Here is a 25,829-nt window from a genome sequence, read left to right as displayed (position 1 = left end):
GCAAGCCAAGCCCAACCCAGCCAGGTGTTTGGTGGGAGCAGCAGATTTCTGTGGGTCCTGGGGAGAAGGATTGGAGAAGCCTGGAAGTGGGTGGACAGCTCCATACTACTGGCTCCCATGTGTCCAGATGGAGGGCATGACCAGCGGGGTTCTCTGCCTATAGAGTTAGCTCAGAGAACTTGGGAAACCTAATGAATCTGAAGAATCTGCTGTCACATACTTCCACACTGGCCTGCAGTGAAAGACTGGTGGGCACAGGTGCCAAGTGGGGTCCATCTATCATGGGGCAGTGGGCTTGGATCTGCCCCTGACAGGCTTCAGGACTCTGGTCAAGTCACTCCCCCTATCTGGCCTTTTATTCCCATGGGTCACATCACCTTCATGGGCACCGCCAGCATTTACTCTTTCATGTTCATCGGGAGCTGCGGGTCTGACTGGCTCCTATCCAACCCATTGTACAGAGGAAAGGAGAAAGGATTATGTTTCCTCCTCCAGAGCCCCTTGCCCTATCTGGTCCCTGCAGAGCATCTGAAAAGCAAGGTTCCCCCCCCAACTCTCCTCAACCCCCCCCCCAGGTTTTCAATTCCTTTCCTCGTGATCCTGCCAAGTAAAGTCACTGTGACCACACACAGAGGGCGGGGAGAACCCAGACATTTCAACTTCTGCAGAAAAACTTCAGGTTTTTCCCCCTCTAAAGTAAAAAGAATAAAACTGGGGAGGTCTCAAGGGCCAGAAAGAGGGATCAGGAACTAGGAACAGAGAGAAAAGATACAAGAAGGAATTAGTGAGAAAAGAAGCCAATGAGAAAGATCCCCCAGGCGACTGGGTCTTGGCCCAGATGGGCTGTGAGTAGGCAGCCAGGCTGGCCCCTCCTTTGGCATTGCCCATGCCAGCTGCCAGGCAGAGAGGAGGCCCAGAGGAGAGGGAAGCTGGGCAAAGGGGATGGCAGATTTCCAGCCTGGCCTTGTCCAACCCTTGGGCCTTGAGGGGGAACTCTTAGGGATGGAACTCTGATCCAGGCAAAGCTCCAGGGAGCAGGTCTGCTGCCAAGGCAGATGTGAAGCTGAAAAACGCAAAATCCCTCATCCCGGGCCTTTTGTGAAGGTAGAATCAGCCTCAGATGAGCGCCTTCTAGGTGAACAGAAGGAATGGAGAGTTTGTGGGTCACAGTCTGCTGATGAGGCCATGATGTGACCACAGTCCTGGGCAGGCCCCTTCTCTTCTCTGGATTGACATTTCTTACCTGCAAAGGTCGGGAAGGGGGTGGAAGGTTGAAGCATATGGTTGCCAAGGTCTTTCTTGGTCCTCCTTTAAGGGGCAGGGTCACGTGGTGGGTGTCATGCAAGGAGAGAGGTGGGGAGACCTTAGTGGTGGGCTTGGCTTCTCTGGAATCCCCAATCTTTCTAAAGTTTTGACTCTGCAGGGTCATAGAAGCCACACACACACACAACACACACACACACACACACACACACACACACACACACACACCATACTATGTAAATCTACAGACAGAGAGGGTGACGACAGAGGTAGGTGGCATCCACAGGTAACCTTTTTCCTTCTTCCCCGTATTCTTTTTTTTTTTTTTTTTTAGTTAACAGATGATAAAACTGAGGTTCTAGTTTGGGATTTCCAGAGTTCGGGACTTCCCGGCACCCTCGGCTGCTCCAGCTCAGCTGTCCCAGGACGCTCCCCTCCTCACCCCCACCCTCGGAGCCGCAGGGGAGCACAGGCCGGGACTCCCAGGGGACCTCCGCTGTCGGGGCGGTCCCTCTGCACGGCGCCGCCCAGCCGGGTGGTCCGTCAGGTCCCCCGGTAGCTGCAGCGCACTCTCCGGGGAGCCGGCGATCGAGGGCGGAGGCAAGGAGGGAGCGACCGCCGCTGGGAGGGGTGCTGGCGCGAGCTCGCGCGCTGTGTATGGTCTATCGGAGGCAGCTGACCTTTGAGGAGGAAATCGCTGCTCTCTGCTCCTTCCTGTAGTAGCAGCCGCCGCCGCCGCCGCCGTCAAGAGCCGTCAGGAACCGTCAGGAGCCCGAGCCGGGAGCAACAGCCGCAGGCGCTCCGCAGCACCAGGTGGGTGGGTCGGCGTGGCGTCGCCCTGGGCGCGTGGATAGGGAATGTAGGCTGCAGTCGCGTCCCTGGGACCCAGCACCCTAGAGTCGTCCCCGTCCCCCCCCCTCCCCGGCCTGACACGGGACAAGCATCCGTCTGGGCTTCGAATGGGAGCTTCAGAGGGATCGGGGACAAGGAACCCGTGCAGGTGTTAGCCAGGGGTGGACACACTCAGTGGACACACACACTGTCAGACACCACCTAGAGCGGGCAGACACTGGAGTGCAGCCCAGGGCTGCTCCAAAGACAGTCGACCTCTTAGTCCTCTCCCTGACAGTCCCAGACACGTGCCTGAGGAGCCTTGGACCTCGAGTGGCTGAGTCGTCGCATTGGCCTAACTTTTGGGTTGGAACAGCTTCCCTTCCCAGAAATTGAGAGTGTGGGTCCGAGGCTGGGTGGGAAGAATTTTTGCAGTCGTTTCTTGTCGGGGGACTGTGGGCCTCTGTCTCTTAAGTTTCTCTTTCGGTTTGTAGACCCCCTTTCCTTTAGTCTGGGGATGTCTCGATGGGGCGAGGGGACAGGAAGAGAGGAGGGCATCTGCCTGTTCAGATCTCCACCCCCAGCCTCGAGGGTTCCTTGTTGGAAGGAAAGGGTGGCCATCTCTCTTCCCGCACAGGAAAGCGTGCCTGGGGTGAGGGGAGGAGCCTGACCTCACCGCAGTCCTTAGGTTCTTTGGTGGCACTGGAGGGCACAGGCAGGCCAGGAACCTCTGCGGCACAAACGACTTACCTTCTCCCCTAGGTGAACAGCCATGGCGGGCTGGATTCAGGCCCAGCAGCTGCAGGGAGATGCGCTACGCCAGATGCAAGTACTGTATGGGCAGCACTTCCCTATCGAGGTCCGCCACTACCTGGCCCAGTGGATCGAGAGCCAGCCATGGTAGGTGTTCCATGCCCTGAACCCTTTACCTTCAGGGTGGGTCCCTGCTATCCAAGCCAAGGGTCTCCTCTTTGTGGTTTGGTGTGACTCTGATTCTATCTGTCCTTGTGCGGAAGGGGTGGTGTCCCTGGGAAAGGGGAAGAGGGAAATGGGAGCTACCGAAGGGAGACTTTTCTAGACGTTGATGCACAGCCGCCAGGAGCAAGTCTTGTGGGACTGGAACACCCTGAAGCACTCTTGGTGCTTGATCTCCTCGGTACAGTTTTTCTCTCCTTGTTCTGTCCCAAGGGATGCCATTGACTTGGACAATCCCCAGGATCGAGGCCAGGCCACCCAGCTCCTGGAGGGCCTGGTGCAGGAGCTGCAGAAGAAGGCAGAGCACCAGGTGGGGGAAGATGGGTTTTTGCTGAAGATCAAGCTGGGGCACTATGCCACGCAGCTCCAGGTGGGTGTGAATGCCTGCCTTCTGCCCCCTTAAGCTCTCTCTTCCAGCATCAGAACCCCTGGGATTTTTACTGGCTTGGCCACTGAGTCACCATGTGACCAAAAGCTTACTGGCAACTTTTCTTCAATTTCCCCCACCCCCTCTTTCTAAGTCAGACCTGTCAGATTCCTTTAACATACCACAAAGGGAGAGGTGGGAGTGGGGGGAGGGAGAGGGAGGTGTTTCCAGGGGGGGGGGAGGAGGGGGAGGCAGCCCTGTGGACAGATCAGGCAGTAGAGCTGGGAACAAACTGAGTCAGGTGGAGTCCTTCGCAGGAGAATGGAAGCCTGGCAGAGTCCAGAAAGGAGGGGATAAGGCAAGCAGACATTCCCCTCGGGGCTCATTTAGAGGCAAGAGAGCTGCTGAAGAGAAGGAGCATTGCCCTGAGCAAGAGTGGGATTAAAAGACTTTGAATTAAAGGCTTAGAAAGAAAAAGTAACCCCCCCTTTCAATGGAGGGGGGCAGGGATTTTATGGCAGCAGGAAAGGGGTGTGGGTGGTAGTCACGATCAAGCATTTATCGGTCAAGCATTTATCGGAACTCACTTGTATTTCTTAGAGAACCCCTCTTGCATCCAAACAGCGGGGTGCAGGGGAAATAAAAGCTCATCCTAGAGAAAGGAAGAAACCGCAGAAGCCTGAAGGGAAGCAAAATAGGAACCCAGGGCCAGGTGCCTAGTGGAAAGTACCTTGATGTTGGCATCAGACGCCCCAGTCTCTCTCTCTCTCTCTCTCTCTCTCTCACACACACACACACACACACACACACACACACACACACACACTTACCTCAGGACATATGCCTAGCCTATCTGAACATCAATTTCCCCATCCATGACATGAGAACAGCTCTGAGTTTCTGTCGTAGGATTTCCATGCTTCAGAGAGTCAAAGTTGGGGGGAGGTTGGGTATGCTTTGTGTTTAGAATATGAGTTTCTAAGTCCCTATAAGCCTTCCGGGAGGGGAAGCAAGGCAAAGGAGAGTTGGAGGTGTCTGATAATCCTGGGGCTTCCTGGGAAAAGCGGGGGCTGAGGGAGAGGGAGGGATGGGAATGGTCAGAACCAGGTGGCCATTGGTGGTTGCTGTTGTCCTCTTTCAGAACACCTATGACCGCTGCCCCATGGAGCTGGTCCGCTGCATCCGGCACATTCTGTACAATGAACAGAGGCTGGTCCGGGAGGCCAACAATGTGAGTGTCTGTAGGCATGGGAGAGATGTTGGAGAGCCATCCATATGACTTCCTCTCTAGACCCCACCATGTTTATGTAACGTGGCTATGAGGAGCACACAAAAGAGATCCAAACACATCAGCAGGTGTGAGAGACAGTGTATTTCAGGCTGTGGCCAGAGTGACCCCTGGGGCCAGTTCCTGGCCTCCAAGCCTCTGTTTCTTCTTTTCTTTCATTCCCTTCTCTTTCCCCTCCTTTCTTAAAAATAAGACTTACCTTATTTTTAACTGTGTGTGTGTGTACATGCTTGCACACGAGTGTGCCAGTGTCCTTGGAAACCAGAGGCATCAGATGCCCTGGAGCTATAGGCAGTTGTGAATGTCTGGTATGGGTGCTGGGAACCAAATTCGGGTCCTCTGCAAGAACAGTATTCATGCTCAGTATACGGAGCCATCTTCAGCCTCTCTTTCTTTCTTTTCTCCCTTCTTTCTTTCCTGGCTTCTAATGATGAAACCCAGGGCATTGAACATGCTAAGCAAGTGCTCTCAAGATGCATCCCCGGCTGCCACTGTTGTAAAAATGGGTACAGTAGTAGTACTTGCATTATAAGATCATCATGAGGATTAAATGAAATTGTGTGCAGGCTAAGGATGGACAAGAAGAGGAAACTTTAAACACACACACACACACAAATAAATATTTAAAATAAATAAATAAAATTTTTGCCAGGGGGCATCATGTACCTTTACTCCTAGTACTTGGGAGGCAGAGGCAGGTGGATCTGTGAGTTCCAGGCCAACCTGGTCTACAGAGTTCCAGGACTACACAGAGAAACCCTGACTTGAAAAACCAATAAATAATAAGCAAATAAATAAATAAATAAATAAACAAACAAACAAATAAATAATTGAAAATAGAATAAAAATTAAAACAGAGCAGTTTCCAGCTAGAAGAGTCCCAGCAAAGTCAGGACTAAAGAACCTGAGTGCTGAAGAGAAGACATGGGGCCCCTGACAGGGGTGTGTCCTAAGTGGGCAGCGGAGGAAAGATGGAGGGCGGACTTTGGTATCCCAAAGTAACAACAGCATATGTTGGGATGGGAAGGTATTGGTGATGCTTTCAGTTGGAGCGCAGCTGGAGGGCAGAGTCCCAATAATGGGGAGTCCCAATAGGCAAGGAGTCAGGAGCCAAGCGCTGCATCTTCCAGGCCAGTTCTGCATTCCTGAATTGTTGGAACTGCCCACACAAAAGAACTGAGCTGGGTTAAGAAACACACGTTCACAACGTGGGGTTGAAGCACTTATCTCCAGGAGGATCTGCTGCCAGAATGCTCCAGGCTGATGGGAGCTTGAGTGCAGAGGCCCTGAGGCAGGCACATGCTGGCTTGAAGGAAACAGCAGATGCAGAAAGTGCGCATACCTGCTGTGCTTTGGCCACAGGGAAGCTGGGAGAATGCAGGCAGAGGCCACATGCCAGGCTGACTAGGACTTTGGATTTTATTTTAAGCACACTTACTTGGAAAGTCCCTAACCACATGGTCCCCTCTCAACCAGATGTTCTAGGAATGGCAAGATGCAAAGAGGCTTTCTTGATGTCTCTCCTATCACTTTATTTTGGGCGTCTCCAGGATGCACATCCCCAACTCCTCCCACCTCCCCAACCCCTCCCACCCACTCACACACTCACTCACACACCCCTCCATGAGAGGTTGGCCTCCTCCCCTCCCTCCAGGGTGAGTGAAGACACAAAGGCTATGTGAGTCCCCAGCACTTAGTACAATCAGTGGTGTTGATAGATAACTGTGGAATGAGGAGGCACATCATCCTTAGGAGGAAGATCACCCACGGGACACCCGGCATGTGTTCAGTTGGAGTTTCTCTAAAGGAAATGTGATGGGCTCTTCCAACATTCTCAAGTATAAAACCAGATCGGAAACAGAAATTTCTGCCTCAGAGTCTTCATTATTTGCCACATCATTTATTTCCCATCTCTCTTCTCTTTCTACTATTAACTATCCTCTGACCCTCCTTCTGAGCCTGGACTTGGAGTTTGGGGTGTCTAGTGTTGGTGCTCCCCAGAAACTCAGACTTTCTCTCCTCTTTTCTGTCTGGCACACTGCTCCTGTCACTTCCACTCAATCCATTCTGTCCCCAGTGCAGCTCCCCTGCTGGTGTCCTGGTTGACGCCATGTCCCAGAAGCACCTTCAGATCAACCAGACGTTTGAGGAGCTGCGCCTGATCACACAAGACACGGAGAACGAGCTGAAGAAGCTGCAGCAGACCCAGGAGTACTTCATCATCCAGTATCAGGAGAGCCTGCGCATCCAAGGTGAGGCTGCATCACGGGCCAGGATGCCATGAGCATTTTTCGGGTGGAGGGGAGAAGCACTCTGAGATCTCCAGCAGGAGAGGAAGCTCGCCATCCCTTAGGCACTTTGTCCAAAGCCTAGTAAGAATCATCATGGCTTCTAGGGGCTTTGAGCCTCTGCTGTGGTCTAGGCGCTAAGCTAAGTCCTTTGCAATCATAATACAAGGCAACCTCACAAGGAACCTGCAGAGGGCATAGCTTGGTGTCCCTGGGTTTTTTTTTGTTTGTTTGTTTGTTTTGTTTGTTTGTTTGTTTTTTCATTTTTCAAGACAGGGTTTCTCTGTGTAGTTTTGGTGCCTGTTCTGGATCTTGCTCTGTAGACCAGGCTGGCCTGGAACTCGCAGAGATCCACCTGTCTCTGCCTCTCGAGTGCTGGGACTAAAGGTGTGCGCCACCTGTTTTACAAGGGAAGTTTAAAGAGAACAAATAACTTGACCAAGGTTGCCTGTAAGTTGCAGAGTCCGAGCTTAACTAGAGATAGGTCATAAAACCCCCGCATCTTCCTAACCAAGAGACCCCCCCTAGTCTTTGGCAGTCAGTGAAATGTGAGTGAATAAAAGGACATGGACCAACTGTGCCCCAACCAGAAAGAGCACTTGGCATGGAGTCCACTGGTTGAGCGGGCTGAGGAAAGCTAGAACATCAGTTTTGCCCCTAGCCGAGGTTCTCAGGGGACCTGGTTCTGGAGGCAAGGTGACTGTAGAATTTCTGCTATCTCCCAGCTCTGTAGTCTGTCAGCGGTGGACACAATAAGGGTGTGGGGAAAGAAAAATTATCTCAGAGTAAATTAGCTCCAGGTACAGTTTGAGTTGTCTGGAGATTGGCTCTAGGGATAGGCTGACTCCGAGTTCCAGCGAGAACAGGCAAGGCTGTACTGCCTTTTCCTGTGCCTTTATCCTTGTTTCTTAGAGACTTAAATATCAATTTTAGTCCCTTTGTATGTATTGAGATATATAAATGTACAATCAAAACCCAACTACATATACATATATATGTATACTTATCTACATAAAATATATCTGTCTCAGAAACTGAAAGAGTGATTTTAATTTTGTTGAGACAAGGTCTTGCTATGTAGCTCTGGCTGACCTAGAACTCACTCTGTAGACCAGGCTAGACTCAAAATCACAGAGATCCACCTGCCTCTGCTCCCGAGTGCTGAGATTAAAGGCGTGGGAAAAGTAAATTTTATGCTCTCTCTAGGTATATTTTTCAAAGATATAAATCTTCCTCTACAAACTGCTTTATGATACCCCGTGCTTTTGAAGACGGTGTGTGTTCCTACTGTTCACTTTGAAATATCTCTAATCTCCCTTGTGATTTATCCCATTACCTGTGTTTTGTTTAGAAATGCATCGTTTGATTTCCATCTGTCTACTATGTGTAGATATTGCACTTTTTACTGGCTTTGATGCTATCTTTTCCCTGGACTCTGCAGGAACTAGAGAACGTGTTCTGTATGTTCTCGGAGCTTACCGACTTATTGAGGCTTCGTTATAGCCCAGCGTATGCAGGCTCTGTCTTGGGAGATACATCTTGTGTGCTTGAAAAGAATGTGTCTTCTATGGCTACCTCCTTAAAGAGACACACCAAATTCAATAATGTTAACATAAAAGGAAAATAAAGAAAAAATACCCTATGATGTATTTTAAAGTCAACGTTAGTGAGTAGAACAGAAGCAGCTTTCGGAGAGTCATGTGCTGGTCAACAGTGGAACACAGTTATGTTACATACCACATAGCCTAAGTATGTAGTGAGCCAGGACATCTAGCTCGTGAAGTATTCTGATAGCCACACAATGACAAATCCTCCAATGATGCATTTCTCAGAACGTATCCACATCCTTAAGCTACTCATGGTTATATTTGCAAATGTCTTTCATGTTAGCCTTGATAAAAGATAGCTGTGTGTTGCTTTCAATCTGCGGTGTAGCCTCTGGAAAATTCCACTGTACACTTGTTAGCTATCAAGAGTGAAGACTCAGGGCTGGGCATGTGGCTCAGTTGGTAGAGTGCGTGCCCAGTATGATGAGGTCCTGGGTTCAACTTGTATAAATTGAACATGGTGGCCCATACCTGTAAGTCCAGTAATTGGGTGATGGAGACAGAAGGATCAGAAGTTCAAGGTCATCCTCATAGGAAGTTCAGGGCCAGCCTGGGCTAAATCACATCCTGTTTAAAAAACAAAAGGATAGAAGATTCAAACTTGATGGTGCGTACCTGTAATCTCAGCACCGGGTCGGAGAAGGGCTTGAGGCAAGAGGATAAGAAGTTTAAAGTCAGCCTGGGTTACATAGTGAGACCACACGCACCACTCAAAAAACAGGACAGGGTATATATGGCCAAAACACATTATATACATGTGTAAAATTATCAAAGAGAAAACCAAAATTATTTTAAAACAAGAAAATTAAAGGTCATTATTACCCCCAATCACAAAGTTACCAGTTAAAATCCAAGATTTATTTGCAACGATGCCCCTTAGGACATATAACATTGATAATGTACAGTAAGGAAACTCAAAAATTTTGTGAACAAATTTTTTGTTGTTGTGTTGTTATATTTTCAATATGCAATTTGACAAGTTAAGAAATTTCAAACAGCCGAGTGATGGTGGTGGTGGTGGTGGTGGTGGTGGTGGTGGGTGGCGCCCACGCCTTTGATCCCAGCATGCAGGAGGCAGAGGCAAGCAGATCTCTGTGAGTTCGAGGCTAGCCTGTTCTACAGAGTGAGTTCCAGGAAAGGCACCAAAGCTACACAGAGAAACCCTGTCTCAGAAAAAAAAAGAGAGGGATGGGGGCGTGGGGAGGGGGTGGGGAATTTCAAACAAAAGACCAAACAAAAACCTATGGCAAGGCAAAAGTCTTATGACTTTACAAAAAATGTTTTCCCTTTGTGGGTCTTTTCTGAGGGTCTCAGGTACTCACCAGGGGTTCCTTAGATGACTCTTTGCCTCTTTGAGAACCATTGATCTTGGTCTTTTGATTTTTTAAAAATTACATTTATTTATTTGTTTATTCATTTTATTTATTTATTTATTTATTTATTTATTTATTTATTTATTGTGTGTGTTCATGCATGCATATGTACACATTTGTGGGCACACACATATCATTGCGGTCAGGGAATTGTTTGTTGGAGCTGACTCTCTTCTTTTATGTGGGTCCTTGGGATTGAACTCAGGTCATAGTGCTTGTCAGAAAGCACCTTTACCCACGGACCACCTCATCAGGTTGATCCTTTTTTTTTTTATCCTTTTATTTAAAAAGAAAAAAAAATGTAGCTGACTGTTCAGCAGCTCCTAAAAGAGAGGCATCAAAATACCCTGCCCTGATTGTGCAATTGGCTACTTCTATAATGCTTTTGTAGCATTTCCTTTATGAATTTTGAAATTGTTAGTAGGTGTAGGTAGACACACTTGTGATTAGTGTTTTCTGGTCAATTGTCAATCATTCTGATGCTTCTGAAATGTTTTTCTTTTTTCTTTCTTTAGGCTTTTGAGACAGAATTGTGCTATATAGCCCAGACTGGCTTTGAATTCATGATCCTTTTGTCTTAGCCTTCCAAGTGCCTGGATTACAAATGTGCTTTGTCATGCCCATTTCTTTCTTGCTTTCTTTTAGTATTATTTTATTTTTAGTCATGTGTATGTGTGTCTGTGTCAGCAAAAAGTACAGGCAGTTGTGAGCAAGGACATGGATTCTGGGAACCAAGTTGGGGTCCTCTGGAAGAACAGTAAGAGCTCTTAATTGCTGAGTATCTATCATGCCTTAAAAAAAAATAAACAAACAAACAACAAAAACAGTATCTCACTATGTAGTCTTGACTGTCCTGGAAATCACTTTGTAGACCAGGCTGGCCTTGAACTCAGAGATCCCCTACCTCTGCTTCCCAAGTGCTGGGATTAAAGGCATGGGCCACCACTTCCAGTTTATCATGCTCATTCTTAAATCCTTTTTTACTTCCTTCCTTCTTTTCTTCTGTATGTGTGAGCATGTGAGCATGTGAGCACAGGTGCCCGTGTGTGCTTCTCTCTGTGGAGGCCAGAGGTGATAGCTAATGTCATTCTTCGTTTTTCTCCACTATAATTTTGGAGCTCTGGGCTTCAGAGATCCTCCTTCTCTGCCTCCTGCACCCGCCTCCCACTCCATGGAACTGGGGTTTCAGATGAGCACCCTCATTCTGGGCTTTTATTATGTCGGTGCTGGGGATGCAACTCAAACCCTTACTTTTGCAAGTAAACACCTGACTCACCGAGCTATTTCACTGGTCCCTTAGCCATGCTTTTAAAAAATTTATGATATCTCAAGAACAGTTGTAACACAAAAAGGTTTTGTAATGTAGACAGCATGTTGTTTTGTATTTTTTCTATTTTATTTTTAAACTCAGGCAGGCCTCAGCCTCACTGTGGAACTGACAGTGACCTTGAACTCCTAGTTCTCCTGCCTCAACCTCCCAAGTGCTGGGGATTCCAGGCATGTGCCACCCAGCAGCTGCCAACAATCCATTTTTAATAGAGCTGTTTCCGTCGGCTGTGTACAGGTCTAGCTTTGGATTCTGGGTGATGTTTGCATCCATGTGTATGTGGTGTCAATCTGCCCTTTTTATCCTGTTCAATATTGTACACACAGAAGGTTGGGAATGTAGTTCAGTAAAAGAACATTTGGCTGGCTTGCAGAGAGCCCCGGATTTGATCTCCGGCACTACACAAAACACAAAGTACTGATCTGTTTGCAGAAGGGGAGACCCAGTTCCTCCAGGGGAGCCAATAGTTGTCATGGATCTTTTGGCCTCCGTCCCAGAAACCTGTGCAAGTGGCCAGGAGAGACGTAAATGGAACCATGAAGGGGAACTCTGGGCCAGGGTATTGGCCCTCCTGTGTTCAGCAGGATGTTCTGAATCTGGATAGTCCTCCTTCTGCCCACCACACTGCAGGAAGATGAGAACCATATCCCTAAATTATTGTTGTGGGCTTGTCCTGGCTGGCTCATGTTGCTTTTGTCTGTCCCAGCTTGTGTGTCCCTGGGACAAGGACCAGGTCAGTGTGACATGGTTCTCAGAGGCCAGCCAGGAACTTGAATAAGATGTGCCAGTTGGTACAGTTTCTTGACTAGACCCGGGTAAGGATTCAGGGCGGCTCGAGGGCCACTGAAGACAGTGATAAATGCCAGCATTCAGGGTCTTTTTAATGTGGGCCAAGGGAGGGTTGCCAGCAGTGGGAACAGACAGGCAGCTCCAGCCCTGGATGTGTTTGATGCTGAGCTGAGCTGAGCTGAGTTTGTGTTCCCTGCATGACTCTGACCCACCCGGGATTTCTTCTCCAATGTTAAAAGGTACTGAGCTGAGGGATGAGGATATGGCTCGGATGGGGGAGTCCTTGCCTAACATGCAGGAAGTCACTCAGTTCCCAGTACCACATCTGATGGGATATGGTGGCCTACATCCGTAGTCCCAGCACTTTCAAAGGTAGAGTCAGGGGAATAAATGTTCAAGATTATCCCCAGCCACACAGCGACTTTGAGGTCGTCCTCAGCATCGTGATCTGTGTCAACACCCACCCCCTGACACAACACACACACAAGTACACACACACACAAACACACATGGACACACACACACACACACACACACACACACACACACACACACACGGGTAAAGGTATCATGGCCTCACTCACCACCTGTTCCTGCCACTCATGGGCTTCCCAGCATCTGGTGGTGAGACACTGTCACCTCTCACCTTGTTCCTTATGAGAATCTTGCTGATGGTATCCCAGGGAATCCTGGAAATACTTGTGTCTGTCTGTCCATCTATCTCTTCTTCCGTCTTAGTTGAGTGCTCAGCTGAGCTCATGGTGACCCACCCTGGTCAGGCATCACGGGCACCACGCAGTCCCAGATTCATTGCTCCTGAGCAAACTGCTGAACTGAAGGGACCAATGGATGAGATGAAAGAGCCAGGGCCTCTCTCAGGGATGGGACTGAGGAGGGCTTGTCTCTGTGACCATCATTTCTGTCATTTAGCCACCAATTAGGACCAAACTGCATAGATCTTACATGCAACAGTCACTTCTCAAGAAAAAAAAAAGTATCATCATTTTTTTCAATCTCCATAATAGCCTGCTCTGTTAGTGTCAGGATTCTCTCCCCTTTACAAATGGGGAAACTGAGGTACAGGAAAGCAAGGTATTTGCCTAGCTTTATCCAGCTTTTAAACAGCAGGGCCACTTGTACCCATCTCCAAGCCCTGTGACAGCCATGTGAGGCAGGCAAGGGCCACCACACCGGACCATCTGCTCTTCATTCTGGACACCCATTCCCACTGCTCAGGGGAGAGTCGCTCAGGAGGCTTGTGAGCAGTTCTGAGGGGACATCACTGGGCACTCATGCCTGGTAGGAACCCTGACTTGTCATCGATGGAATGCCCGACTCTGGGGAAGCTCACTCCAGAGTGTGTGGGTGCAGATCTTCTCGGGTCCCTGATGGACACAAGAGATGACGGTGGTGGGTGTCCTGTCCCTTCCTCCAGCTCAGTTTGCCCAGCTGGCCCAGCTGAACCCCCAGGAGCGCATGAGCCGGGAGACAGCCCTGCAGCAGAAGCAAGTGTCCCTGGAGGCCTGGCTGCAGCGAGAGGCCCAGACACTGCAGCAGTACCGTGTGGTCAGTGGGTCCTGCGTCCCTCTGCCCCGGGAGGGGAGGGCGCTCTGTCACCTGAGAGTCAGCACCAGGTCGGGACGAGCCAAGATGAGAACAGGCCCACCCCCTCTTTGCTGGGGTGCATGTGAGGTGGAGCAGGTGGAGAGGGTAGGGCCAAGCCCTGGGTCCTAGGCCAGGGCCCGCGGGCTGCTCCCTGGGACCCAGGAGGCCGCTGTGCCCTCCCTCCCGCAGGAGCTGGCTGAAAAGCACCAGAAAACCCTGCAGCTGCTTCGGAAACAACAGACCATCATCCTGGACGACGAGCTGATCCAGTGGAAGCGGCGGCAGCAGCTGGCCGGGAACGGGGGTCCCCCCGAGGGCAGCCTGGACGTGCTGCAGTCCTGGTGAGGGCGAGAGGTGGGCAGGGTGGGCAGGGGCTTGGCCAGTGGCGCCAGCTGCCTCTTCTGTCCCTGTGTTGGCCTGAGCAGCAGGTTCCCACTGTCCGTGACAGTTCTCACTTCTCAGTGTCTTGGCTCCTGGTGGGACTTGGCTCCTCAGTCCCGTGCCACCTCCCCCAAGGGGCAGTGGTGTCTCAGAATGGACAGGGCTGCTCTTGGGCTGGTTGGTTCCAAGTTGGGGCCACCCTGTCTGTCCTCTGCTTTAGGAAAATGGGACTCTCCTCTGTGCCTGTGCAGGGTCGCGGTGGCCAATGGCAGCACCTTGGGTGGGGGTGTGGCTTTGTTGGGAGGAAGTGTCATGTGTCCTCTTCCCCTGGCCTGTGCTGGAACAGAAGCCACTGTCCCTCTGAGGGCCCCGGGCTCCTTGCAGGTGTGAGAAGCTGGCCGAGATCATCTGGCAGAACCGGCAGCAGATCCGCAGGGCGGAGCACCTCTGCCAGCAGCTGCCCATCCCAGGCCCCGTGGAGGAGATGCTGGCCGAGGTCAACGCCACCATCACAGACATCATCTCAGCCCTGGTCACCAGGTGACTGCTGCCTCCCGGCCATGCTCAGAGAGTCATGGCAGTTCCTGGGGGCGGGCATGTTGAGGCCCAGGAGCTGTCCAAACCCAGAGCTCTGCCTCAGTCCTCTTCCACCCTCCCCCACCCACTGTGGCTCCAGTGGCTCCGCTGCTGTGGCTGTCCTGGCCCAGTGTGTGTTGGGGACACTGCAGGAAGCACCTGGTGTCCAGCTCCTCACACCTGTCTCCAACCCCCCATGCCCTCCCCGGGAACAGAGGCCAGGCCCCTCCTCCTCCGCCTGTGTGCCTTCTCCTAGTAGGCCCCACAGGCAGGCCCTCCCCTCCCGGCTGGCCTCCCAGCTCTCTCCCCTGAGCCAGCACCTGGCCAACGGTCCGGTCACTTGTTCCCCTGCAGCACATTCATCATCGAGAAGCAACCTCCCCAGGTCCTGAAGACCCAGACCAAGTTCGCAGCCACCGTGCGCCTGCTGGTGGGTGGGAAGCTGAATGTGCACATGAACCCGCCGCAGGTGAAGGCGACCATCATCAGTGAACAGCAGGCCAAGTCCCTGCTCAAGAACGAGAACACCCGCAAGTGCGTGCGCCTGCCCCCCCTCCCTGGGCTCAGGTCCTGTTCTTCTGCTCGGGTGGGGCCTGTGTGGTGGCTTAGCCCAACCCTCATCCCTTCCAGGCAGTCTTGTGTCCCTGGTTCTCCGTAGTACACCCCTCCCTCTGAGCGCTTTCCCAGCCTTGCCCGCGTCTGACCCCTAGTAGGGCAGTGGACACTGAACTGCATGTGGTCCGATCATTTGCGCTGAGCAGTGGGTACACCACTGTGATCCACAGAGAGCTTGCCTCTCCCCTAACCAGACCACTGACCTGCAGAGCATACCGAGCTCCATGAGCGGTGTTTGCTGGCACAGCTGTGTGCCATGCAGGCGCGCACATACAGGGGCTCATGTTGCTGGCGATAAGAGTTGATGATATTTAGAGCCTGGAGTGGGTGGGTTAGCACATCCTTGTATTTCCAGTTCTTGGGAGGCGGAGGTGGGAGGATCAAGAGTTCAAAGTCATCCTCAGCTCCGTAGTCAGTTTGAGGCCTGCTTGGACAAAAAGAGACTCTGTCATAAACAAACAAACAAACAAACAAATAAATAAATAAATAAATAAATAACAATTAAATAAATAAACAAAAACAAATAAACAAACAAATAATAAATAAATAAATAAATAAATAAATAAATAAATAAATAAATAAATAAATAAAAAACCCACAGCAAAATCAGCCAGGCATGGTGGTGTCCACCTTGACCCCAGTCTTGGGAGGCAGAGTCAGGTAGATCTCTGTGAGTTTAAAGCCAGCCTGATCTACATAGTTTCAGGCCAGCCAGGGCTACATAGTGAGACTCTGTCTTAAAAAAAAAAAAAGTCAGCCAGGCAGTGGTGGCGCACGCCTTTAATCCCAGCACTCGGGAGGCAGAGCCAGGCGGATCTCTGTGAGTTCGAGGCCAGCCTGGGCTACCAAGTGAGCTCCAGGAAAGGCGCAAAGCTACACAGAGAAACCCTGTCTCGAAAAACCAAAAAAAAAAAAAAAAAGTCACCAAAGAGTCCTACCAGGGCAGCAGTTGGGTAGGGAGTTGCTGGTGCTGGGGTTGGAGAGAAAGGTTGGTTTGTTTGCTTGTTTGTTTGTCTCTCAGGAAGAACCCACATGTTGAGCTGTAAGTGTAGAGAGCACACGAGGTCCTGAAAAAGCTGTCCATGTAGTGCTTGAACGTGTGAATGGAGTGATGCAGGAGGCTTGTCTCATCTTTGATGGTCCCATTAAAAACGTGTCTCCCAGACCCAGAGATGTCAGCTTTTGACACACGCCCGCTTGGTGTGCACAGAGCCCCAGGTTTAGACCACACTGTGGAGCTGGGCTCCCTCTCTTTGCAGTGAGTGCAGCGGCGAGATCCTGAACAACTGCTGTGTCATGGAGTATCACCAGGCCACCGGCACCCTCAGCGCCCACTTCAGAAACATGGTGAGGCCGGGTCTGCCTTGGAGGAGAGGTCTGCCCAGGGCAGGGGCTTGGTGGCCATTTATCTCTGTCTCACACTGGTCTCCTGCTTCGTAGTCACTGAAAAGAATCAAGCGCGCTGACAGGCGTGGTGCGGAGTCCGTGACGGAGGAGAAGTTCACGGTCCTGTTTGAGTCGCAGTTCAGTGTCGGGAGCAACGAGCTGGTGTTCCAGGTGAAGGTGAGCCTCCGGCTACTCCATCCCCGAGGCCCAGCCAGCTCAGTGAAGGGATCTGCCCAAGCTCGCCTGGCTCCTGTGGAAAAGCCGCAGACTGAGCTGGGTGTAAGGTATACTCCTGTAAGCCCAGGAGTTAGGAGCTAAACAGGAGAATCACAAATTCAGGGCCAGCCTGAGCTACCAAGGAAAATCATGTCCCCAAAAGCCAAAGAGCAGGGCCTGGAAGGCTGGAGAAATGGCTCAGTGGTTAAGAGCACAGGTCCAGAGGACCCAAGTTCAATTCCAGCACCCACATGGCATCTCACAACCTTCTGTAACTCCAATCCCAGGGGATCCAATGCCCTCTGCTGACCTTCTGAGCAGTGCATGATGTGGGGCACATACATGCATGTAGACAAAACACCTGTACACATAAAATAATTACTTTTGAAAGGGAGCTGGATGTTTCAGCGGCACTTAAGAGCATTTGCTGTTCTTGCAGAGGACCCAGGATCTGTTCTCAGTACCTACACGAGACAGCTTATAACCACCTTTTCAAAACAAGCAAAATGTAGAGCTTCCAAGATGGCCTAGCTGGTGCAAACTCTTGCAATACAAACCTGACGTCCTGAATTTGAGCCTGGAACCCAGTAAATGGGGAAAATAACCTCTGAAATAGCCGTCCTTTGATATCCCCATGCATGCTGTAGCGCATTCTCTCTCTTACACACACACACACACACACACACACACACACACACACACACACACTTGTAATAATAATAAATAATTTAGGAAGCAGACTAGAAATCTATCTGTTGGTAAAATGTCTGCCTAGCATGCAGGAAGCCCTAGGTTTGATCCCCAGCACCATATAAAACCAGGAATAGTGGTACACACCTATAACTCAGAGGTATAGGCAGGAGGATCAGAAGTTCAAGGTCATCCTCACTTACATAGGGAGTTCAAGGCCAGTCTGGGGTACATGAGACCCTTGTTTACAAAACAGCACAACAACAAAAAGCGTATGTAACATAATGCAGTAAAAACACCACAGGACTCAGAGTCCTCTTGCCTCTTGCCATGCCCTGAGAACCCACTTTGATTCTGCAGGCACCCGTTTGCTGTGTTCGTCACCATTTTACTTGGGCAATAGGCTAAGAAGAAATTTATCCTCAGGGTTCTCTGTTTTTGTTTTAGAGCAAAGTCTTGTTCTGTAGCCTAGATTAGCCTTGACTTCTCAGTCAAGATGCCTCCATCTTCCAAGCACTGGGGTTCAGGCGTGAGCCAGGCCAGTCGAGCTCCTGTGGCTCGGGTTTTGCTTACACTTAGGACTGTTGGGAGGGGCCTGTGGCTGAATGGTGGGTGTGTGATAAGGGTTCAGGGCCTTGCTTATGCAGAGGGCATACTGTGTCGAAACCCCCCAGCTCTTCCTCTATGACTTCCACAGACCCTGTCCCTCCCTGTGGTTGTCATCGTTCATGGCAGCCAGGATCACAATGCTACAGCCACTGTGCTGTGGGACAATGCCTTTGCTGAGCCGGTGAGTTCTCCCCGTTGGCCCTCGGGCCCTACAACCGTCCTTAGGTTAATCCAACTCCATAGGCCCCAGAGCTGTGCTGGACGGTGATGTGGGCAGCGTCAAGTGAATGCCCGTCTGCTGGTCTGGACTAAGGCCCTGGCTAGGTTTCAGGACTCGGAATTGAATGGTTTCTTCAAGGAATGGGGCTGGGTTCTGGGCCTGGTCTTTGCTTTCCTTTTACCCTTTGGCTGGGGTCCCACGGTCTAGACCTTTGCTTCTGCTGGACCCCGCTAGTACCCCTTTCCTTCTGCCTTTCTTTCCCCTTTGTGTTTGTTTATTCTTCCTGGATGATTCTCAGCATATCTGTCCCTTAGTCTCTGCATATCTCGTGTGTGTGTGTGTGTGTGTGTGTGTGTTCATATGTGAACATTTCCGGCCTCCTCAGCCTGCCCTCTCTTCTTCTCTCCCTCTCAGGGCAGGGTGCCGTTTGCCGTGCCTGACAAGGTGCTCTGGCCGCAGCTGTGTGAAGCGCTCAACATGAAATTCAAGGCCGAAGTGCAGAGCAACCGCGGCCTGACCAAAGAGAACCTGGTGTTCCTGGCCCAGAAACTGTTCAACAGCAGCAGCAGCCACCTCGAGGACTACAACAGCATGTCGGTGTCCTGGTCCCAGTTCAACCGGGTGAGCGGCTGGCTGCCAGCTACCATCAGGGTCCTGTCACGCTTTCTCTTATCTTGAAGTCAGGCCTTCACCCTCTGAGGCTAGCATCTGACCCTCTACCCCAACCACACTCCCTATAATCAGGAGAGGTTGGCTCTCAGACCACAAGAGTACAAGCAGGGGCCACGAGGCATCATGTCCAGTCGTGGGAGCCAAAGAAGGACGAGAGGAGCCTGAGTGGGGATCCACTCGTGGGCTTGTCACTCATTTTTAGGCCTTGTCTGTTCTTTGTTCTTCCGTTTCTTCATCCAGCCGTGAAAGGGCAGGGCAAGGATGACCTTGACGGGTCTTTCCAGTTTAGACAAGTCTTGATATCCTCTATCCCCGCTCACAGGATTGCCTCAAGTGTGTGGGACTTGGGGGGGGGGGCGTCAGTGCACAGCCTGCTGAGGAACAGGCATGGTGGGAGCCGAGGGGCACCAACTCCTGGGCTACTGTGACTTGGGGTGTCCTGGGGCTCACAGGAGAACTTGCCAGGCTGGAACTACACCTTCTGGCAGTGGTTTGATGGGGTGATGGAGGTCCTGAAGAAACATCATAAGCCCCACTGGAATGATGGGTGAGGAGCAGGGTCCTAGGGCCAGCAGGCGGGGAGAGGGCTCTGGGAATGGTGTCAGCTTACCCAGCAATGACACCAAATGTACCACGCACCCAGGGCCATCTTAGGCTTTGTGAACAAGCAACAGGCCCACGACCTGCTCATCAACAAGCCAGATGGGACCTTCCTGCTGAGATTCAGCGATTCCGAGATCGGAGGCATCACCATCGCCTGGAAGTTTGACTCTCGTGAGTTCCCATCTCCTCACCCCACACCCAACCCCGTGAGCTCTGTCTTCCATTTCCTCACTCCCATATCCCTGAGGCCCCTGTCCTTAGCAGTCACCCACTTTCAGGAGAGGCAGGACCTGAGCTCAAGGTATGGGGGTTATGGGAAGGGAAATGGCGCCTCTTCCCATCACTTTCGGTCTTCAAGAACCTAAAACCACTGACTCCACAGACATCAGACACCTGGTGAGTTCCTGCATGCAGCCTCACGTCACCCACACCTCTTCCACGTGCAGTCCGCTGAGTATAATGTTCCAGATGAGCTGCCCTGCATGGAGGAGCAGGAAGGCTAGGGTTGCAGTGCATGCTGGGAAAGGCTCTGCTCCTTCACAGCAGTCCTTCCTAAAACCCCACAACCCCGATCCTCTCGTGAGGGCAGCTTGGGGAATGACTTGTCCCTTTCACAGCGGACCGAAACCTCTGGAATCTGAAGCCATTCACCACCAGAGATTTCTCCATACGGTCCCTGGCTGACCGGCTGGGGGACCTGAACTACCTCATCTATGTGTTCCCAGACCGACCCAAGGATGAGGTCTTTGCCAAGTACTACACTCCTGTACTTGGTGAGTCCTGCTGCCAGGAGGGCTGGGCGGGGGCATCTCCTCTGTGGGCTTTGGGTCTCGGCATGGAGGATTTCAAGGCTCACACCTGAGGAGAGAAAGTGAAACCTGCCCCCAGCTTGTTACTCTGCTGAGTAGAAAGCTAAGTTCTCAGTTCTACATCTGCAAAAAAGAGCCAGAACTGTTGAGGAAGAAGCGGGGGGGGGGGGTGTGTGTAGGGGTGGTTATTCCTCTCTAGTCAGCAGCTCTCACCACTTCCCGCCGCCCCCAACCCACCCCGAGTTAAATAGAGGAGCCAGATGGACAGGCTCTCCCTATCTGTCTGGTCCATCGGTGGGGTTTGCATCTTGCTCGTGCCTTTTCCTTGGCAGGCATGCAAATGGCGGGGAAAGAAACCAGGAGGGGGTTGGGTTAGGATGGATGGCAAGGGTCTCGGTGGCCCTCTGCTGGATCCATCGGTGGGGGTTTATCGGAAGTCCTCGGGAACTCATCCCCGAGGAAGCTCCAGGGCGGTGTGCGCAGGGCCTGATGGCGCGTTGTTCTCTGCCCCACCCCCCACCCCTGCAGCAAAAGCAGTTGACGGGTACGTGAAGCCGCAGATCAAGCAAGTGGTCCCCGAGTAAGTTGTTTTGTTTGTTTTTTGAGACAGGGTTTCTCTGTGTAGTTTGGTGCCTGTCCGCGATCTCGCTCTGTAGACCAGGCTGGCCTCGAACTCACAGAGATCTGCCTGGCTCTGCCTCCCAAGCGCTGGGATTAAAGGGATGCACCACCACTGCCTGACCTCCTGTTGCCTCTTTATCCTTTGCTAGCTCTTCCTCTGATACTAGGAAATGTGGCTTAGCCCCTGAGAAGGAAAGACTCACTGTACTGGAATGGTACCGAGGACTCCATGGACAGCCTGAGCCCCAGAGACCAGTGGGGTCACTTTGACCAGAAGCCCCTCTCTTGGTGTCCCCCGTCCCTCTGGCCACTGAGGCTGTGTTCTGCTTCCTTTCACAGGTTTATCAATGCATCTGCAGATGCTGGAGCCAGCGCCACCTACATGGACCAGGCCCCTTCTCCAGTAGTGTGCCCCCCGGCTCACTACAACATGTACCCACAGAAGTAGGTCCTGTTTTCACGGGGGTCCATGGGGAGGAATTGGGCCTTGGCCTCAGGCTGGGCCCCTGGAGGACTGAGGGACAAAAGAATGCAGAGGTCCCCTGGATGTGACTCCATCTAGCCTAGGCCCAGGGTCTAGCCCGGCCCCAATGAAAGGAACATCAGCCAGGAAAACACACAGAGCATTTTGAAGCTAACCAACCAGGGTCCTGCCCTCATTCTGGTGCAGTCTGTGATCCTGAGAAATTTTTCACGGATGCACGGTTCTCTGGGGTGTAACCTAGAGGTGACAGGTGTTCCTGCCCCACGGAATTGAGATGAGATGAGATGGCGCCATGAGATTTTCCCGTATACAGTTGTCAGAGGGCTTGAGACAGTGTCACTACTGTTGGGACAGTGTCACCACTGTTGGGGTGGTTGTAAGGTGAGAGCAGAAGGGAGTGTTGAGTCCTCTCTGAGCTACAGTAGCCTAGGCTGGATGGCTGGGATTAGGGAGGCAGCATGCTATAGTCAGACCACCACATGTGTAGAAATCACAGAGAGATTCTTTGAGTTTTGAAGTGTGGTGTGTGTGTGTGTGTGTGTGTGTGTGTGTGTGTGTGTGTGTGTGTGTGCGCGCGCGCGCCTGTGGGGGCCGGAACCAGGGCATCGGACTTCCTGCAGCTGGAATGACAGGCAATTGTGAACTGCCTGTATTTGTAAGTTTTAAAAATGTATGTGGGGGTGGGGTGGGTGATAACTTGCGTGAATCAGTTCTCTCCTTCCACCACGTGGGTTCCGGGATCGAACTCAAATCACCCGGATTGATTTGTTGACACGGGTCACTGAGCTGTATCACCAGCTTCTGGGTTTTGTTGTTGTTGTTCTTATGATTTACGTATATGGTATATATCTATGTGTTTATGTGGCTCTGTACATATGTGCTTGTGTGAGTGCACGTATGTGGAGGCCAGAGGTCAACATCAGATATATTTCTCAGTTACTTTCCACCTTCTTTTCTGATTCTGTCTTTTTGTGAACCTGAAACTCATCCATTTGTTTAAGCTCGCTGGCCCAGGAGTCCCAAAGATCCTCCTGTCTCTGCCTGCCCCACCCCCCAGGGCTGGGGTTACAGACACGCACTGCCACACCCAGCTTTTTATGTGGGCGCTGCAGATCTCGACTCGGGTCCTCAGGCTTGCGAAGCAGTCTGCTCACTAAGCTAGCCTCCTTTTAAAGTTCTTCCTAGCAACGGGCATGGTGTGAAATGCTGTCACACGATGGCATTGGCTCTGACGCTTTTTTCTTTCTTTTAAAGACAGGGTCTATGTAGCCCTGGCTGGTCTGGAACTCACTATGTAATCCAGGCTGGAACTCACAGGGATCCACCTGCCTCTGCCTTACAAGTGAATGCTGGGATTAAAAGCCTGCACCTCTACACCCAGCCAAGACCTAGATTCTGATCCTAGCTGCAGATGGCTTAGAACAAGCTTCCTTATTCCTAATGCTCACCTTAAGGTGGGCTGAGGATTAGTGTTAAATAGCCAAACACTACCACAGTGGGTTGGTGGACGGTGTGGTAATATATGTAAGTGAAGGACGTCACAGGTGATTGGCAGAACCTGCTGGCCAGTCACCTTGTCTTACAGAAGAGTACAGGTGAGGGAAAATGAACTCCTTGAGATGTTGATCATGAAATGAAGCACGAGATACGAGTGGTGGTAAATTATCTTCCCAGGAGCCAGTGACTACTGTCCAGCCTGGTGGGAGTTCCAGCCAGAGAGCTACAGGTCCTGTCCTTTTGAGACTCCCGTCTTTGTGAGGAGCAGACTGAGGACTCTCTATGGGGGTTTAGAGCCATGAGACCTACCAGTTTCCTCAATGTCCCTCTCTTTGCTAGCCCCGACCCTGGCCTCGACCAAGATGGAGAATTTGACCTGGATGAGTCCATGGATGTTGCCAGACACGTGGAGGAACTTTTACGCCGGCCCATCGACAGCCTGGACCCCCGCCTCTCCCCACCTGCTGGCCTCTTCACCTCTGCCAGAGGCTCCCTGTCCTGAACGCAGGGACGCCACGCTTCTCTCGGAAAACTACCTTCAATGTGAAGAGCCCGCGTCCGTTGTGACTGTAGTATCTCTGTATATACCGACAGCTTTGCACGTGTGCGTGTGTGTTGGTGCCATAAGCAGCGGCAGCGCAACCTTGCCCACACAGTTCTGGGTCTGTGGCTAACGCAGCGGTGGCCTTTTCGTTCAGGCCCCCGGGTCTGTCGCGAAAGAGCTGGACCTATCATTCCAGACAAACCTATTTCTCCTGCGTCCTTTATCAGTTCAATGGCTATTTAAGTGAAATCATTCTAGAAAAGGAAGGGAGGCCGGTTAGGCAACTGAGTTGGTGTGCACCTGACCTCATGCACGTGGGAGCCTGCTTGGTAACCCCCATCCAGCGGGAGATTGGGGCTCACTCCTAGTAACACATTAGACTTGAGTGACTATAGGCCTACAGACTTTGTGAATCCTCAGTGTGCCTAGGCTGCAGCCATGAACACAGCAGCCCTGGGTTAATTTGAGTCAGGGCTATCAGAGCTGAGTCTGTTGGTTCTTGGGCTCTTATCTTTGGGCCAGAGTGGACATGGGCTTCAAGTCTCATGGCCTTGTCCACATTCCCAACATCCCCCCCCACACTTTTTTTTCCCCATCTAATATCTTCATCCTTCCATGAGGACTCAGCTTGCTTGCTATTGGTTTTTGTTTTATTTGTTTTGTGAGACAGGGTCTCTCCATGTAGCCCAGGCTGGCCATGAATGATCCTCCTGCCTCAGCTTCTGGAATGCTAGGATTACAGGCATGCACGACCGCACCTGGCTTCAACCTCTCTTGGGTGCCTGTTTGCAACCTTGCTTAATATCAGGCAGGAGGGGAATACTAAAGGTTGGGGCATAGGAGACCTGGGGAGAAAAACCTGCGGCATATGAAAAGCAACAGGCCAGCCACTTGTTCAGGCAACAGTCTGCAAGGTCAGGCAGAAGTGTCCGGTCTGGTCCACTCTGCTGGGAGGTGGAACCTGGAACAGGCTTTGCACTGTTGCATCATGGGTTGTGGTCCAGGAAGGCCTCTCACCAGCTCCTCCCTGAGGCTCACACGAGGCAGCCAGAGCTGGCTGACTTCAGTCCCTGGTTTCAACCTCTCTGAAGGGAGCGGAGGATGAGCAGAGGGATTCTTTTTATACTTTGTACATAGATCTCACATTTATGTAAACAGTGTTTTTGAATAAAGTTTTTGTCTTGTTCTGTTTTTTGGTAAATTTACCGGTCTGCCTCCTGTCTCAGTGGGCTAGCGCTGGGCGGTGGTGGTGGACTTTTTCTCTAGGGCTGAAGTCCTTTCGTTCCCGGGTTAGCTTGGCGTTCTCGCTACTCTCCTTGTTGTGATCTCAAGAATAGTGTCAGAAAGCTAAAGTGTGTGTTCGGGGATGCATGCCCAGGAGAGCAGGGGCTCCAGGGCCTGAGGAAAGCAGCTGTGAGAACCACTGGGGGCAGGGCCCACGGGAAGAGCAAAACTGTAGCCCAGGCTGCACCCAAGCATCGCTGAGGGCAGTGTCCCAGCGACTGCCGACTTGCCTGCGGCCGGGGGCAGCAGACAGCCTGGGCAGCGGCCCATCCTCTCTTGGCCTCTTCCCAGAGCCCAGCAGGTGGCACCATCCCACTGCTGTGGTGAACAGGATGGAGAGGCCCAGCTAGCCCTAGCTGGATCTCTGGACTCAGAGGCACACTCTCTTGGGTTGAGAGTTGAGAGTTGAGGCGCAGGTTACCTCAGAGCCCAAAGCAAGGTTGGGGGCAGGAGTTCAGTTCACAGCCTGCCCCAGTGAGGCCCAGGGGCCCAGGGTGGCTGGGGGTGGGGGTGGGGGTGGGAAGCAGGGTCTGCCCCCGCCTCAGCCGCACTAAACACTAATCTCTGCTTCCATCTCTGCTGGGGGGGGGTGCCTGGTATCTCTCACAGAGGCACGATGGGCTGGGCTCCAAGGTACTGAGTGGTGAGGGGAGTCGGTGGGGAGATGCTGTGAGCAGGCACCCTGTCTGTGGCCTTTCCCTGAATTATCACCGCTGACTGCCCAGGGGCCCTGCAGCCACCGCCAGGGAAGTGTCTGCAAGTTGTCCCCACTTGTGGAACTGAATAGAAGGCTAAGATAATGGGCCAACTGTGGAAGGAGAGGCCTGGGTCTACCCCCAACCCTCCCACCCTCCATTAGGCAGCTTATCTGCCTGCAGAACAAACACAGCAGCTTTGGGAGGGCAGAGG

General features: G+C 51.7%; 1 protein-coding gene across 1 annotated transcript; it reads left to right on the top strand.

Moving 5' to 3' along the window:
- The first annotated feature begins 1,613 nt into the window (after positions 1–1,613).
- On the top strand, positions 1,614–24,827 carry Stat5a (signal transducer and activator of transcription 5A). The gene is made up of 19 exons (XM_028856845.2): positions 1,614–2,076; positions 2,857–2,994; positions 3,283–3,439; positions 4,578–4,667; positions 6,802–6,976; positions 13,544–13,674; positions 13,903–14,054; positions 14,479–14,634; positions 15,025–15,204; positions 16,545–16,632; positions 16,726–16,848; positions 18,275–18,367; positions 18,821–19,027; positions 19,531–19,625; positions 19,722–19,852; positions 20,299–20,454; positions 21,019–21,070; positions 21,451–21,555; positions 23,432–24,827. Exons 2-19 carry the CDS (start codon positions 2,867–2,869, stop codon positions 23,592–23,594), a joined length of 2,382 nt encoding a protein of 793 aa, XP_028712678.1. The 5' UTR covers positions 1,614–2,076; positions 2,857–2,866; the 3' UTR covers positions 23,595–24,827.
- Positions 24,828–25,829: the final 1,002 nt, after the last annotated feature.

Source organism: Peromyscus leucopus, chromosome 8b (genome assembly GCF_004664715.2).
Source record: "Peromyscus leucopus breed LL Stock chromosome 8b, UCI_PerLeu_2.1, whole genome shotgun sequence".
NCBI lineage: Eukaryota > Metazoa > Chordata > Mammalia > Rodentia > Cricetidae > Peromyscus > Peromyscus leucopus.
This window is presented reverse-complemented; position numbering and strand designations above follow the sequence as displayed.

Excerpts from the sequence above, each read along its gene's own strand:
- Stat5a (XM_028856845.2), top strand. The coding sequence starts at position 2,867 with ATGGCGGGCTGGATTCAGGCCCAGCAGCTGCAGGGAGATGCGCTACGC. Across the intron at positions 4,668-6,801 it reads TGGTCCGGGAGGCCAACAAT|TGCAGCTCCCCTGCTGGTGT; the intron begins GTGAGTGTCTGT and ends TTCTGTCCCCAG. Across the intron at positions 6,977-13,543 it reads GGAGAGCCTGCGCATCCAAG|CTCAGTTTGCCCAGCTGGCC; the intron begins GTGAGGCTGCAT and ends CCCTTCCTCCAG.